The sequence below is a fragment of the Triplophysa dalaica genome, chromosome 5, assembly GCF_015846415.1.
Source record: "Triplophysa dalaica isolate WHDGS20190420 chromosome 5, ASM1584641v1, whole genome shotgun sequence".
Classification (NCBI taxonomy): Eukaryota; Metazoa; Chordata; class Actinopteri; order Cypriniformes; family Nemacheilidae; genus Triplophysa; species Triplophysa dalaica.
In genome coordinates this window covers 26589706-26604397 of record NC_079546.1, presented here as the reverse complement: position 1 = coordinate 26604397, position 14692 = coordinate 26589706, and the positions used below count along the sequence as shown (strand labels likewise).

The 14692-nt window shown below is 36.9% G+C and overlaps 3 protein-coding genes across 6 annotated transcripts; 2 read left to right on the top strand and 1 right to left on the bottom strand.

Annotated features, from left to right (window-relative positions):
- The first annotated feature begins 441 nt into the window (after nucleotides 1-441).
- On the top strand, nucleotides 442-880 carry LOC130420805 (histone H4). The gene has a single exon (XM_056748319.1). It carries the CDS (start codon nucleotides 564-566, stop codon nucleotides 873-875), a length of 312 nt encoding a protein of 103 aa, XP_056604297.1. The 5' UTR covers nucleotides 442-563; the 3' UTR covers nucleotides 876-880.
- A 62-nt stretch (nucleotides 881-942) lies between these two features.
- On the top strand, nucleotides 943-2588 carry LOC130420781 (histone H2B-like). Its single transcript, XM_056748295.1, has one exon. It carries the CDS (start codon nucleotides 1544-1546, stop codon nucleotides 1916-1918), a length of 375 nt encoding a protein of 124 aa, XP_056604273.1. The 5' UTR covers nucleotides 943-1543; the 3' UTR covers nucleotides 1919-2588.
- Nucleotides 2589-7628: 5040 nt separating this feature from the next.
- LOC130420719 (stonustoxin subunit beta-like) lies at nucleotides 7629-13398 on the bottom strand. 4 transcript variants are annotated; one of them, XM_056748226.1, is made up of 4 exons: nucleotides 13076-13398; nucleotides 9072-9184; nucleotides 8913-8960; nucleotides 7629-8193 (listed from the first exon to the last, which is right to left on the bottom strand). In XM_056748226.1, the coding sequence occupies exons 2-4, from the start codon at nucleotides 9091-9093 to the stop codon at nucleotides 7661-7663; spliced, it is 603 nt and encodes a 200-aa protein (XP_056604204.1). In that variant the 5' UTR covers nucleotides 9094-9184; nucleotides 13076-13398; the 3' UTR covers nucleotides 7629-7660. The 4 variants fall into 4 exon arrangements, with proteins under 4 accessions (XP_056604204.1, XP_056604201.1, XP_056604205.1 ...); XM_056748223.1 differs by having other exon boundaries at nucleotides 8913-9184; XM_056748227.1 differs by lacking the exon at nucleotides 13076-13398 and having other exon boundaries at nucleotides 9072-13069.
- Nucleotides 13399-14692: the final 1294 nt, after the last annotated feature.

The window sequence follows — 14692 nt, the reverse complement described above, 5'->3', positions numbered from 1 at the left end:
CTCATATATAGAAGTTGAGCGCTTGTGTCAGTAAATGTGTTCATGTTGCACTTATGATGCGATGTGAAGAAATGTTATTTTAAATCTTAGGCGATAATCTTTTTATCGTGACGTCACGTTTGTTGATCTGCAAAAGTTGCAAATTTCTGTTCAGATAAAATGACAGCAGTATAAAATAAAGTCAGGAGAAATATTTATAGTTCAATTTTATTCTGTTTCTCATAAAATCTTAAAAGTCACGCTTCTTTGTACATTAGATTATGTTGTACTCGGTCTAGAATAGAACAACGCCGAGGTCATGTGTTCGATCTCAGGGGATTAAACACTCAGAAACAAATGTATAAAATAATGTGATGTACGTCACTGTGGATAAAATCATCTGCTAAATACATAAATGTATATTTAATGATTTACTGAAGGAGCGGTGAGAAAAATAAAAAAGTGACGTGCCACTAGCACCGCCCTCGCACGCGTGTGTTTCAAATAGGTCCTGTAGGTACATACACATTTTATCCGCTGTCCTTTGTTAAAGCATAACGTTTGTATCTGTGCTCTCGAACATCATGTCTGGAAGAGGCAAAGGCGGAAAGGGACTCGGAAAAGGAGGCGCGAAGCGTCATCGTAAAGTTCTGCGTGATAACATCCAGGGCATCACCAAGCCTGCCATCCGTCGGCTTGCTCGTCGCGGCGGAGTGAAACGTATCTCCGGTCTCATCTACGAGGAGACTCGCGGTGTGTTGAAGGTGTTTCTGGAGAATGTTATCCGTGACGCCGTCACCTACACCGAGCACGCCAAGAGAAAGACCGTCACCGCCATGGACGTCGTGTACGCGTTGAAGCGACAGGGACGCACTCTGTACGGCTTCGGAGGTTAAACGCGTTTATTCTGAAGTAAAACATTGAACACAACGGCTCTTTTAAGAGCCACACACTGTCTCACTCGAGGAGTTTAATTTCAGAAGTTCTATCATCAAACGAAATGCTGTGAAAGTCACGTTTTATTATCCCGGTTTTGTTTCTGAGATCTCGTTCTTTATTAACTGATGAGATTAATCTGTTGTGTTAAACGCTTCTCTCGCTCGAAGAAGAAACTCCATCATATCAACTATATAAACGTAAACACGCCCAAAGCTGGTGAATAAAGCATAAAAGGGTGAAATGATTTTCTGCTCGAAATCTTTAATTGACTTTGATGACACGATGACGTAATTCTTTTCTAGTGTAGAGTTAATACAGAAATAAAAGTTTTATTTTAATTCAAATTCGATAAAGAGCGGGAAGTGCAAACAAAGGAAACTGAATCGCTTGTGGGAGGGTCACCTTCAAACACGAGACTGTGGGCGGGAAACACTTTCATTGGCTCTCTATCCGACCCGTCAAACTATGAGCTGACCAATAAACACATTTTATGGGTTCGGCCGACGAAGACACGCAATCAGACAACAGGCTCCGTGACGCTAAACATTTGCATGTGAGAGTGAATAAATACCACAGCGAAGGGACTCTTCAACATTCAGCATTTACTCATCTGTGAAGAAGCATCATGCCTGAACCAGCCAAACCCGCGCCCAAGAAGGGCTCTAAAAAGGCCGTCACCAAGACCGCCGTTAAGGGAGGAAAGAAGCGCAGAAAGTCCAGGAAGGAGAGTTACGCCATCTACGTGTACAAAGTGCTCAAGCAGGTCCACCCCGACACCGGCATCTCTTCCAAGGCGATGGGCATCATGAACTCTTTCGTCAACGACATCTTCGAGCGCATCGCCGGTGAGTCGTCTCGTCTCGCGCACTACAACAAGCGCTCCACCATCACGTCGAGAGAGATCCAGACCGCCGTGCGTCTGCTGCTGCCCGGTGAACTCGCCAAACACGCCGTGTCCGAGGGCACCAAAGCCGTCACCAAGTACACCAGCTCCAAGTAAAGCGCCGCTTTCATCCGCCGCACACAAAGGCTCTTTTAAGAGCCACCCATGACGTCACTAAAGAGCTTCTAATATTGGGTTTATAGGAGTCGTGTTGAATCTTTGCACGTCTCGTTGATAAACATTTATATTATTTTATTATACGAATAAGTTAATATTCCGTCTCGTGTTGTATCTCAAATGAGGAACACCAGTTTGTTTAAATCCAGACTATAGATCGTCACGTGCCTTGACAATATAGATGCAGAACAATTGAATGTTCATGTGTCTGTGTAGGGGGTCAATAAGTGGCAACTAATCTCGTTGTCTTTAATCTCAACATAAAGGCCCAGTTTGTAATTTCGTTTCAATTCTCTTGTACAACTTAAAACTGAAAGTTCTAGGAGCCAAACTTTGGCATGTTTTGTTCTAACATTTTTCATTCAAAGGCTGTTTGAAAACGATGAATATACAATTTTCTTTTCAACAAAACAATTTGATTGTACATATTTTTCTTTATCTAATTCTCACTTTTTATGAACTGTATCTAATGTAAAAGCTATTTTGTTGACGTCAAAATTATAAGAAAAACCTAACATTGAATTGTTTAAATGAATGGTTAAGGAAAATGTTGTTGATTTAATAACACATTTAATGAGTAGAAATAAACAATCAAACCACTACAATCGTGCGGACAACAAACTATTTTCGAGTTTTAAGTGTTTATTTGGGATATATTTGTCATTTCATATGATCAGTATAATTGTGGTACAAATATTATCTTTTTCTCCAATTCAAATATTTAGTTACTAAGTTTGCTTCTATTTATTAAGACAACATCACAATTACGTCACATCATAAATAAAAGGAAACTGGAGGCGGCCAAAACAAACCAGCACAGAGTCCAGGGGTGTTTCCAGCATTGAAGGACACACACACAGGACATTGGCATACAGCGCGTTCTCTTGTGTCTTGTCACGCTTGGAAGTATTTACATGAATAAGCGTGATGATCATGTAACGCTAAGCAAAATGGATATAAAAACGGACGCTGCGTTATTTGCGTTAAATATTTTTAATGCGTTAAGCTGAAAAAATGAATCGCCCGCGTTAACGCGTTAATTTGCCCAGCCCTAATTAATTTATTAAATCGATTATTGGACATTTCAGATCGATTCTGAATCGTTGCAAATGAGAATCTAGATTCTTCTGTGAATCGATTTTTTGGCACACACCCCTACTAACTTCTATCAGATGCTAGTAACATACAAGTGATGCTAGTACCCTAATAGCTAGTTAAACAAATAGACATACAGTGAAAGAAGACATCCAGATGATGATCTTTAGATTTAAAGGATTAAAAAAAATGAATTCTTACCCACTGACTTCTTTCCAAAAAATCCCCAGTCTCGTTTGCTTCATTTTTCCTGCCTGCTGTCTGTCGTTATTAACAACACTCTCTCAGACACTTGACTTTGCTGCTAGCTCCTCCCCTACCTGCTGCATATTCAACAGGAAGAAACGACAGCAAAGAAATGTAGCCTATACTCTAGGCTAGATTATTTTTAAGGTCTATTTTTACAGGCTGTATGCACTATGCAGTACGTGCAAAGCCAAAGCGCAAATAGGACAACTTATGATTTCGCGGGTTTACATAGGCTCAAAAAAAAAAAAAAAAAGGGATTTTTTTTTTTTCTCGTTCGGGAATCGGGGCTACACTCAAAACATCCGGGGCTGAAGCCCCGGCAAAATCGGCTGGCTCCGCCCCTGGGCTACACAAAATATAAAAATATCTTATTGTGTTGTTGAGAGACAGAAGCGATTGCGGAGACACATATTAAACAAGTTTTTGAATTGTGTTTTTCTGTTTTATAATTTATATGAACAGTTCACTTCAATACAAATATTTTCACAGATCATTTTGTCTATTCAGTTTATAAAGAAGCTTTAATTTATATTCATGTTCTCAAATAACCAAATGATTCAAAACTGTTTTTAAAATGTTGAATTTGCCCTTCAGACACGGTTACTAGTGTTTGTATTGAAACAGATTATAACGTTTTATCTAAAAACATTACATATTCAGCTGCTCATTACATGTCCAGCTGGTTCAGCCTCACCAAACACAAACACACAAGATAAAACAGACAGAATATAAACAGTTAACTCACATTGTCACATGTCATCGTCTTAATCTGTGCCACAGATTTACACAGATTGTGGGCTTTGTTTTTGAAGAAACAAAATGGCACTCAAAAAAACAAATTTTAGAGGAGATTAGATATATGAATATGACTGCAGTAATGAGTGTGTTGTTTTAAAGGTCTCATGAAATGTGCTTGTTTATCGTTTATACTGTTATATGAGGTCTACATATGGAGTTTGTGTGGTTTTACATCCAAAAACATCCAAATCAATAAGTAATAGGCTATTTTCTACCCAGGTTTTGAGGCCCGCTCTACAAACACTCGGTTTTTATGGGTGTGCCGCATTGAAGGAACTTTGAAGTAGACGCCCACTGCTTTGATTGGATAACATTTTGCGTAGTTGGAGCCTTCGGTGAATTTGGTTTGAGACATAATGTTGTGTTACACATTAGCACCATTCAGAGTACTATCTGAAGACCTCCTGTGATTTATAAATGACCTCCCCACACCAGTATTTCATGTGAAGCATTTGCACAGGATGATTTTACTCAAATTTATTGACTAATTTCCTAGATGTGATGGCATGGCTTTGCTTACAGTTTGTCTAGTCTATAGTTGTGTGGTGTTTAATGATATATGACTGTACCTGTCAACATTTGAGACCCGTGATCCCGAACCGGACAAAAGATCACCATGTTCCATGTTTTACCCACTTTAGCTGGAACGTCTTTAAAATTTAACTTTTACCACGCATTCCTAATATCGGAATCCAAAGGAAGGTTATGCAGCGTCTGTATTCTTCCACAACCAGAGATAACTCAATATTTAGATATCTTTAACGGCATGTTTGTTTATTGCCCTCGCTCGTATCTGGAACCGGTCTACTTGTGGCATTTCAGTTCTGTAATGCGCGAACCAGTTGGCGGGGCTAGAGAAGTAGTTGTATGACGGCATTACAATGTCAAAAAGAAACGCAAATAACTTCTGCGAGAGAACAACGAATCTACACTCGACGAAACGGGATCCCGCAATAGTCGTTGATATTTTTCTATGGAGGTGGTGCTCCACCAATGAATCTCAGTAACAAGGGTGTTGTCAGTTCTAACACTTACATGATGTTCGGTGAATACGATTCCCTCTTACATAACAAAAGCTTGAGTTAAAATTGTGATTTATTGTTGAAACTTGTTTGTGTTCGTGGCACTATTTGGTCGGAGTGTTATAGTAGATAATTGGTGTCTGTGCTGTCTGTAATTTACTGTTATTTTACAGATACGATTATCACAGTGTACATTTTACAGTTTTAAAGATTAAATTGACTGTTGTTGTGAATTGAACCTCCTTCTTTATGTTTGTCAACATTATTCCACCTACACTTCTACATTTAATTCATTCAGCTTCCTATTAGATACTCTGCTGTCTACATTACCCATAATGCTTTGCGCCATGGCTATAAATAGGTCTCACTTCCTGCCATTGTTCTCTGAAAATGTGATGTGGGAGTCCTACAGCTGAAGCCACTCGTCATCAAATCCTCCTAGAAGGATGTGTAATGTATGTTTAGATTATTATCCTTATTGGTGTATATTACTATGTTAACAATGTTTATGCTTGTCTTTGAACTGTTGTTGCTTGTGTGTTTTCCATATGATTTGTTTGGTTGAGTATGTTTCTGTTGGAATTGTATTGATTTGTAGTGACATCAAACCATCCTGTCCAACCTATGTCCATGTATTCCAGTACCTGCTGATCTCCTCAATTGTCGTTCCTACATGTTTGAGGATTATTTGTGCACCTGCTATTCAGTTGATCTTGCATATCAAATTGATGGCTATTTGATAAAGAAGAGAAAGGAATTGGTCTTCCAGTGTTTTTGATGGAACACCCCATCGAGTCCTACATATTCGGAACTACGGATACAAGTAACAACTAGTATTCAACACTGTATTTCACTGTGTAACTCAGATTTCCTTCAATGTTAAAGCTCTGCAAAGTTGTTCATCAAAACAGTCCATGATAAATAAAGATATTGTCTCCCAAAATAAGGAGAAGACCCTGAACAAGTCGCTTTCTGGTCTTTGGAGTGTAATCTTTACACTCAAAAAATAAACACATCTGCATAATGCCAGCGAAACACATACACTCTGATCTGTGTTTACATCCTGTAGCGGAGACGATGTGTTTTTCATGCACACTTACAGCAGCTATTATTGTTCTTCTGAAATAGTTCTGATAATCAGGTGTGAGCCCAATACTGTCTAAAAATGTGTCGTTTAATGTAGAGTGTCTGTTGTTTATATTATTCTTGATTTATGAGAAAGGATATGGATAGATTTTGTTGTCAGTCACGTTAGAATTGCGGCTTATGCATTAACATGGCTTTAATATACACTGTAAAATCTAATTAGTTGATCTTACTTAAAAAAAGCATGCAAACCGATTGCCTTAAAAATACTAAGTAAAGTGAAATGGTATTGTTGAGTTCAAGTAACTTAAAAAATTAGTTCAGATGTACTTTGACTTAGTGTGTAGTACTCAGAATTAACTATTATTGCCAATTTAATAATTTCCATTGGATTTATTGCATTCATCATTAGAGTTTTAAGTTCACTAATTCCTTTTTTTTATTTCACATAAATGTAATTCTAAAAATGCATAAATCAAACACCTTGACTTGTGCAACACAAAACGAGCAAGAGGACACTGATCTCAGAACTGTATGCACAGACTATGCTCATTGGTATCAAACACATAAGGTTCGCAGACCATAATCACATGCACCTATCTTCTAAACAGTGGTAACCACAAAACTGAAAAATATGTCAAACTCTTCTAAATATCTAAGAGAAGTGAACATTAAACACTATCAAGTCTTTAATTTAACTTAAAACATATAAAATAATCATATTTTTTAAAAACTACTCTCCTAATGCAGTCTGGCGCAAAGCATGTTGGGAATCTTTTCTGCGTACAGGCAAGATCTGCTCTCCACTGCCTCTCGCTGGTGTAGTAAAGTAATGGCTTCGCTTGCCGCTACTTGCTTGATTTAAGTAAAATATACTAAATGCGAAAAGTAAGTAGTTTGATTTCCCCTGCAAGTAATCGTAACTTAATAAAAACTAGTAAGATATATACATTTTGACAACTGACTAAAGTTAACAAATAATTTCTAAGTGAGGACAACTATTAGATTTTACAGTGTACTGTGTTAGCTGTGGGTTATTTCACATACAGAATTGTCATTATTCTTATAACACAAATAGTTAGTGTAGTATCTCCGTGTACTAATAATCTCTGTGTAGGTAACTATAAGCCTCCAAGAGCTGAAATGTAGTTGTGCGTCTATGCGGAAAGACAAATCGTAACAGACTGGGGTGGCGGACCAATCAGAGCACAGTGGACTTGTGGAACGGTGGGGTTTAGAGAAACTGAATCATGAACTGCTTGAAGGGAACTGTTTAGAGATCTTTGAGAAAAGTGTGGATAAAATTCTAGCGTTATTTGACCGTGGATGCATTTAAACCTGCATTTAAAATAGAACATAATGGTCACTTTAGTTGTTATGTTTTTTCAAGCACTTTAAGATAATTATATAATTTGTTTAATTTCTGAATCATCTACATTCTTAGATCACAGAGTGTCACTTTGGAATGAATTGAAACGATTGCAAATCCAGGATAGAGTGGTTGAGTGAATATGGTGTTGATGCTGAGGATGAGGGTCATATTTGTGTCCGAGACGCTGTAGAAGGACAAAGTTCCTGCTCTCTCATCCACATACACTCCGATTCTATCAGAGCTGGACACTACAGGGAGATTAATCCATTTGTCATTATGACTGAACGAGAATCTGGATTCAGAGCAGTACAATCTCCAGGATTTATCATTACGTCCAAAATGACACACATGGCCCAATTCTTTCCTCCCGATGCTCTTATATGCCACTGATATATCTACACCACCAGTCCACTTGATCTCCCAGTAAGAGCGTTGAGACACACTTTCCTTACACAACACCTGACAACAGTCGAATCTGTCTGGATGATCAGGGTACCGCTGGTCTGTGCGAGAGAATTGGATCACTCGGTTCCTCTCAGACAGACGGAGGTGTTTATACAGTGTGTTTGGATCCAGTGTCAGCTGAAGAGAGTCTGTGGAACATAAAACACACAGGGAACACATTACTGATTCATGAAATTCAAATTTTCTACTCTTATATTATTTACTTTTAAAATTTTAAAGCATTGGATGCAGTAAGAAAATCACTCTTAATGCGGTTGAATCGTGTGTCGTCTAAGCAGAACGTAGCTGTGCCCTGTCGTAGTTTTAGATTGTGCATGAGGTGTACATTTTATCACAGGTCAGGATGAAGTTCAATGTAGTCCAACCGTGGGCTTACACCAAACATGTTTATGTCCAGGAGGTTCACATGAAAAGTCTACAAATATTTGTTGTATTTTGTTGAAAAAATTTATCAAATTTAGTTTAGAATTGATTCTTACAAAGGCTGCTATTGACCGTTTAGAAGTTTCAGGATTCATTTACATTAATGGATTTGGCCAACACTTTTATCCAAAGTGACTTACATTGCATTATACTAAACAATTGTTTTGAAGTATGTGTAATCCCTGGGATATAACCCACGACCTTGGCAGCACCATGCTCTAACCACTGGGCTACAGGAAAGCTAAGAGACATTTATTCTTTTAGCAGATGCTTCTATCCAAAGAAATTTACAAATGATGGAGCATTTAACATTTAGTGTAAAGAGTCAACAACGAGCATTTGTCCATAAAGTCAGTAGAATTTAGTCTGTTTTATGATCTATAAGAGATTTAATGGATGTATTCATGCAGTTATAGTAACTTACACTGAAGGAACTGATCTCTGGTCTTGGGTTCAGGACTGGAAATAATCTCTGTGCATTTAATTTGAGAAACAAACATGTTAGTCAGAATAATGTACATTGAAACCATTTGTATTTCTACAATTCAACACACTGAAAAGAGATGATGAATAAAAACTTCACGTCTATCAGGGGTATTTTCCATCTCTTGTATTTAGAAATGCTCCAGTCTGTCTCTCAGATTTGAGCACATCATCAGAAGAGCGGAGAGAAATGACAGTGATGTTGGGCAAACACTATACAGACAAAGACAAACAACACAAACACTTAACAGAGACACTCTGTAAAACATCCCGTTCCCTTCCTAAAGGCCACTATCTTGTTTTGTTGTCCGTGATTTTTCAGATGAAAAGCTGGATGTGTTTTATAGTAAAGGAAACAAACAATCGTTTATGTTGGCTGCGGTTTGGTGATGAATGTGCTACTTCTGCCGCTCACTGAGATGATGCAGAGAGACATTTGACCACTCACCAAAATGAGCTCACCACCATATTTGGAAGAACGGTTTAAAAGGAGGCATGAATAAAAATCACAATTTTAACCCAAGCTCTTGTTATATAAGAGGGAATCGTATTCACACGAACATCATATAAGTGTTAGAACTGACAACGCCCTTGTTACTGAGATTACATCTGTTATTGACACCAGGCCCAGCGAACGGCAGGTTCTGGAATGCATTTATCTTTGATTGGTTGATCACCACCTCTATAGAAAAATATCAACGAATACTTATCTAGCCCAGCCCATCAGATAGAGCGACCAAGCAATGAACAAACATACCGTTAAAGATATCTAAGTATTTTGTCATCCTAGTTGGAAAGAATAGACTCGCTTCCAGGGCTCTAGACTGACTTTTTACGCTGGTTAGACTGGTTAGCCTAACTTCTTTTCTTACAAAACGTAGGTGCACCCAAATTTTCGACTGCATCGCATTTAACTAATAACCCTAACCCTAACTTAAAAGATCTCCAGATAAATGGACCAGGGCTTGACATAACCTGGGAGGTTGATGGCTTCGTGTCAGAGCATTGCTTATGAATTTCGGACGGATCAGGCCTTAACTTAACATTATTCACGAAAAAGTTGTCAATCGTTCTTTTCATCATCCACGGCTACATCCACTCTGTTTAACTGACAGCATTAGGCTGCTCACTTGCAGCACACGCATCTTCAAACGTACACACCACAGGTTGCGCTATAATTTTTAATTGTCCATCATTTTGAATGACAGGCTCTCACTACGGTGCAAGGTGGCATTAGGTGGTAATGAGTATGTTCGTGACATCATCAGGCGGAACTTGTATTTTAATACAACCAAATGCCCAATTAAGCCATAGTTTTTTTTATATATCTTTTAATGTTTATGTTCACAGATAACAGTTTTTGATACCATGTTCAAGCCCTTTCCAAATCAGTATTTATTTTGCTCATATCTTGTGTATGTAACAAAAGTTATGGCTGAGGTCCGCTGAGGCGCTATGATTTTCAGGAACAGAAAGACGTTCCAGCTCACGCGAGGAAAATATGAAGCATTTGTTAATTTCGTTTCACCGAGGATTCCTTCGTGAACAACACTGAATTTGTGGAGAGACTAAATTAAAAAGCATCGCTGTGCCTTCAGTATTGGATCCAATAGGAATGGCGCAGCAATCTTATGTGAGTAAAACATATTTGTACTATGCGTCACTATTGCTTTGTTACAGAACTCTTGATGTGCCCTGAGCACAATTCACACATGATTAGTATTACCTGGGGACCTCTAGTCATTTGTATTAATTGCAGAGGTTGTCTGTGATCTTAAGCCTGCGAATCGCCATCTCTGTGATTTGATGGGCTCATATGAACATTTTCAAGGATTTATCCACCGTTTGCTAATAATGGAAGGTGTTTTGAAGTATTTGTGTATTATATCGGGTGCTGGGTGATATCCTTAAGTTGAATGAAGCCAAAAACTCTAAAGGTCAACCGATTCATCGTTTTTGCCGATTAATCGGAACCGATAGCGATAATTTGAGCTATCGGCAATAATCCCCACCGATAGTTTCTCCCGGTTGAGCTTGATCCAGACGCAGTAGGGAAAGCTCTACTGTGATATGAAGGTGGAGAGTTCCAAGTAAAGTGTAAAACAGCGACCTCTAGAGGTGGAAATTAAACAGACAGCCTGTTTGGTTTGGGGGAGCGGAGTACATCAGATAGGGGTATAAAAGTTTCACAATGACAATAGAGCCAGTTGCAGTAAACATGATGTTAAGAAGTTATTGACTATGGATGCTGCATTCAATGGGGAAAAGCAATATTTTTGCCGACAGGGCTGAGAGCGCGCTAACATTAGCAGCCTTTTAACGTTAGCTTAAAAAGTTATAACATGGTGACAAAAATACACGCAGAAATGTTTAAATGGTATTATTGTAACTATGGATATGCATTTGTCTGTATTGTGTGTGTGTGTGCGCGCATGTGAACAGAACAGTATATATTGTAAACTATTACAATGGATCCGTCATTCTGCTAGTCTGGTGCCAAGAATGTTTTAAATTATTAACATTTTAGAAATTACCTACTTAAAGTTTTGTTTAAATCATACAGTTCAAATAAATCAAAAATATAGTTTAGTGGTTCAAGCAACGTGTTCTTTGATGTGATACACTTCATTGCTAATTTACCTTGTGTATTTTTTGTTTAAATAAACCATTAAAAATCTGTCGGTAATTAATCGGTATAGGTGGGTACTGACCACATTAGTTAACATTATCAGCAAAATCCAATATCGGTTGACCTCTACTCTCAGACAGGGTTTACGATTGAAGTAAATGTTAGAGTTGTCAAAACTGAAAATGGCTTGTAGTGAATTTTTTTTAATTATATACGTGCCCTTGTTTGGTCTCAAAATGCACACCAGTAAAGCTTTTTAAAGCTTCTTCTAGATGTCCATATGACGTCTGACAGCAGACATCTTTGAGACGTATTGCAGATGAGCAAACTATGTATTGGAGATGTCTTGCAGATGTAAGTGCTGATATCAAACAGACATAAGCCAGATGTATGTGTGCTATCTCAGAGTATTCAAAAAAGGTTGAGAACCACTGCTTTAGATGGTGCAGCAGGTGTCAATATTTATTAATATAGTTAAACTCGACGAAGGGGGCTACACCCATTTATTTAATGACCAGCTTGTGCTAGCAGTCCTAGTGTGGATTTTATGATCTCATACACGAAAGAATTTACGAATGGCAGGTGGAAGAGGTATCTTTATAAAACTGCCATTGAAAGACACTGTTAGCAACAGTATCTAAGGGGGGCAAGACTTACCAATAGGTCAATTGTACAAAAGTTGTGGTAGCAGATTATCTCTAAAGTGAACACAAAATGAACATCAATGTTGCACTTTGTAACTTATAAGGCCTTTGATTTATTTTGTTTAGTTTGTAAAAAGTTGTTTAGTGGCCCTGCATACATATAAAGATATATATGTTACCTGAATAACACTGAATCAACAATGAGTTGAGCACATGATCTTTAGTACTATCCACATTTTTTTTACAGGGTAACTGTTTCCCAACACCAATTATTTTTGATGTTTAGACTAAATAAAATGATGAATTTATAGTACAGGAATCCCCAAAAGTAAAACCTACACTACATTGTATATATAATAAATATGTAATTCAACATCATGTTGAATATGATATGGATTTAACCATAACACTAAGATTAATTGTACATGTCTAATTAAAAACTTTAAAAAATGAAACGGGAAGTGCCTTGGACCAGTGTTTACATCTTGCGAAGCAGTCTATATGTTACATTATTTATTTTACAGTAAAACTAACACGAAATCTCTCTAGAAAAGAAACAAATAAAACTGTTGTAAATATATAAGCGACACATCATTATATAATGTATGGACAAACATAAATGTCGTGTATGTGCGGTGTTCACATTAACTAATAGTAAATCATGACAGGACTGCACTGATGTTGTGTGTCCCCGAATATAACAAAACGACACGCAACGTCAGAAACTCGATTACTTATTAAACAATAATGACTGAATAATGTGAAAATGACAATTAAAATAATTAAAAATAAATCATATTTCAACAGAAATGCACTAAGATTCAAGCTTACGGTCACACGGACTTTCGTTTCACTTCTACGACGTAGTTTGTGATTCGATTGTTTGGCGAATTAATGATCAAATCTGGAACAATAACATAAACAACAGATGAATAAAAACTCACACGTGAACATAAACAACAGATGAATAAAAACTCAAACGTGAACATAAACAACAGATGAATAAAAACTCAAACGTGAACATAAACAACAGATGAATAAAAACTCACACGTGAACATAAACAACAGATGAATAAAAACTCACACGTGAACATAAACAACAGATGAATAAAAACTCACACGTGAACATAAACAACAGATGAATAAACTCACACGTGAACATAAACAACAGATGAATAAAAACTCACACGTGAACATAAACAACAGATGAATAAAAACTCAAACGTGAACATAAACAACAGATGAATAAAAACTCACACGTGAAGATAAACAACAGATGAATAAAAACTCAAACGTGAACATAAACAACAGATGAATAAAAACTCACACGTGAACATAAACAACAGATGAATAAACTCACACGTGAACATAAACAACAGATGAATAAAAACTCAAACGTGAACATAAACAACAGATGAATAAAAACTCACACGTGAACATAAACAACAGATGAATAAAAACTCACACGTGAACATAAACAACAGATGAATAAAAACTCACACGTGAACATAAACAACAGATGAATAAAAACTCACACGTGAACATAAACAACAGATGAATAAAAACTCACACGTGAACATAAACAACAGATGAATAAAAACTCAAACGTGAACATAAACAACAGATGAATAAAAACTCAAACGTGAACATAAACAACAGATGAATAAAAACTCACACGTGAACATAAACAACAGATGAATAAAAACTCACACGTGAACATAAACAACAGATGAATAAAAACTCACACGTGAACATAAACAACAGATGAATAAAAACTCACACGTGAACATAAACAACAGATGAACAAAAACTCACACGTGAACATAAACAACAGATGAATAAAAACTCACACGTGAACATAAACAACAGATGAATAAAAACTCACAAGTGAACATAAACAACAGATGAATAAAAACTCAAACGTGAACATAAACAACAGATGAATAAAAACTCAAACGTGAACATAAACAACAGATGAATAAAAACTCACACGTGAACATAAACAACAGATGAATAAAAACTCACAAGTGAACATAAACAACAGATGAATAAAAACTCACACGTGAACATAAACAACAGATGAATAAAAACTCAAACGTGAACATAAACAACAGATGAATAAAAACTCAAACGTGAACATAAACAACAGATGAATAAAAACTCACACGTGAACATAAAGTGAACATAAACAACAGATGAATAAAAACTCACACGTGAACATAAACAACAGATGAATAAAAACTCACACGTGAACATAAACAACAGATGAATAAAAACTCAAACGTGAACATAAACAACAGATGAATAAAAACTCAAACGTGAACATAAACAACAGATGAATAAAAACTCACACGTGAACATAAACAACAGATGAATAAAAACTCACACGTGAACATAAACAACAGATGAATAAAAACTCACACGTGAACATAAACAACAGATGAATAA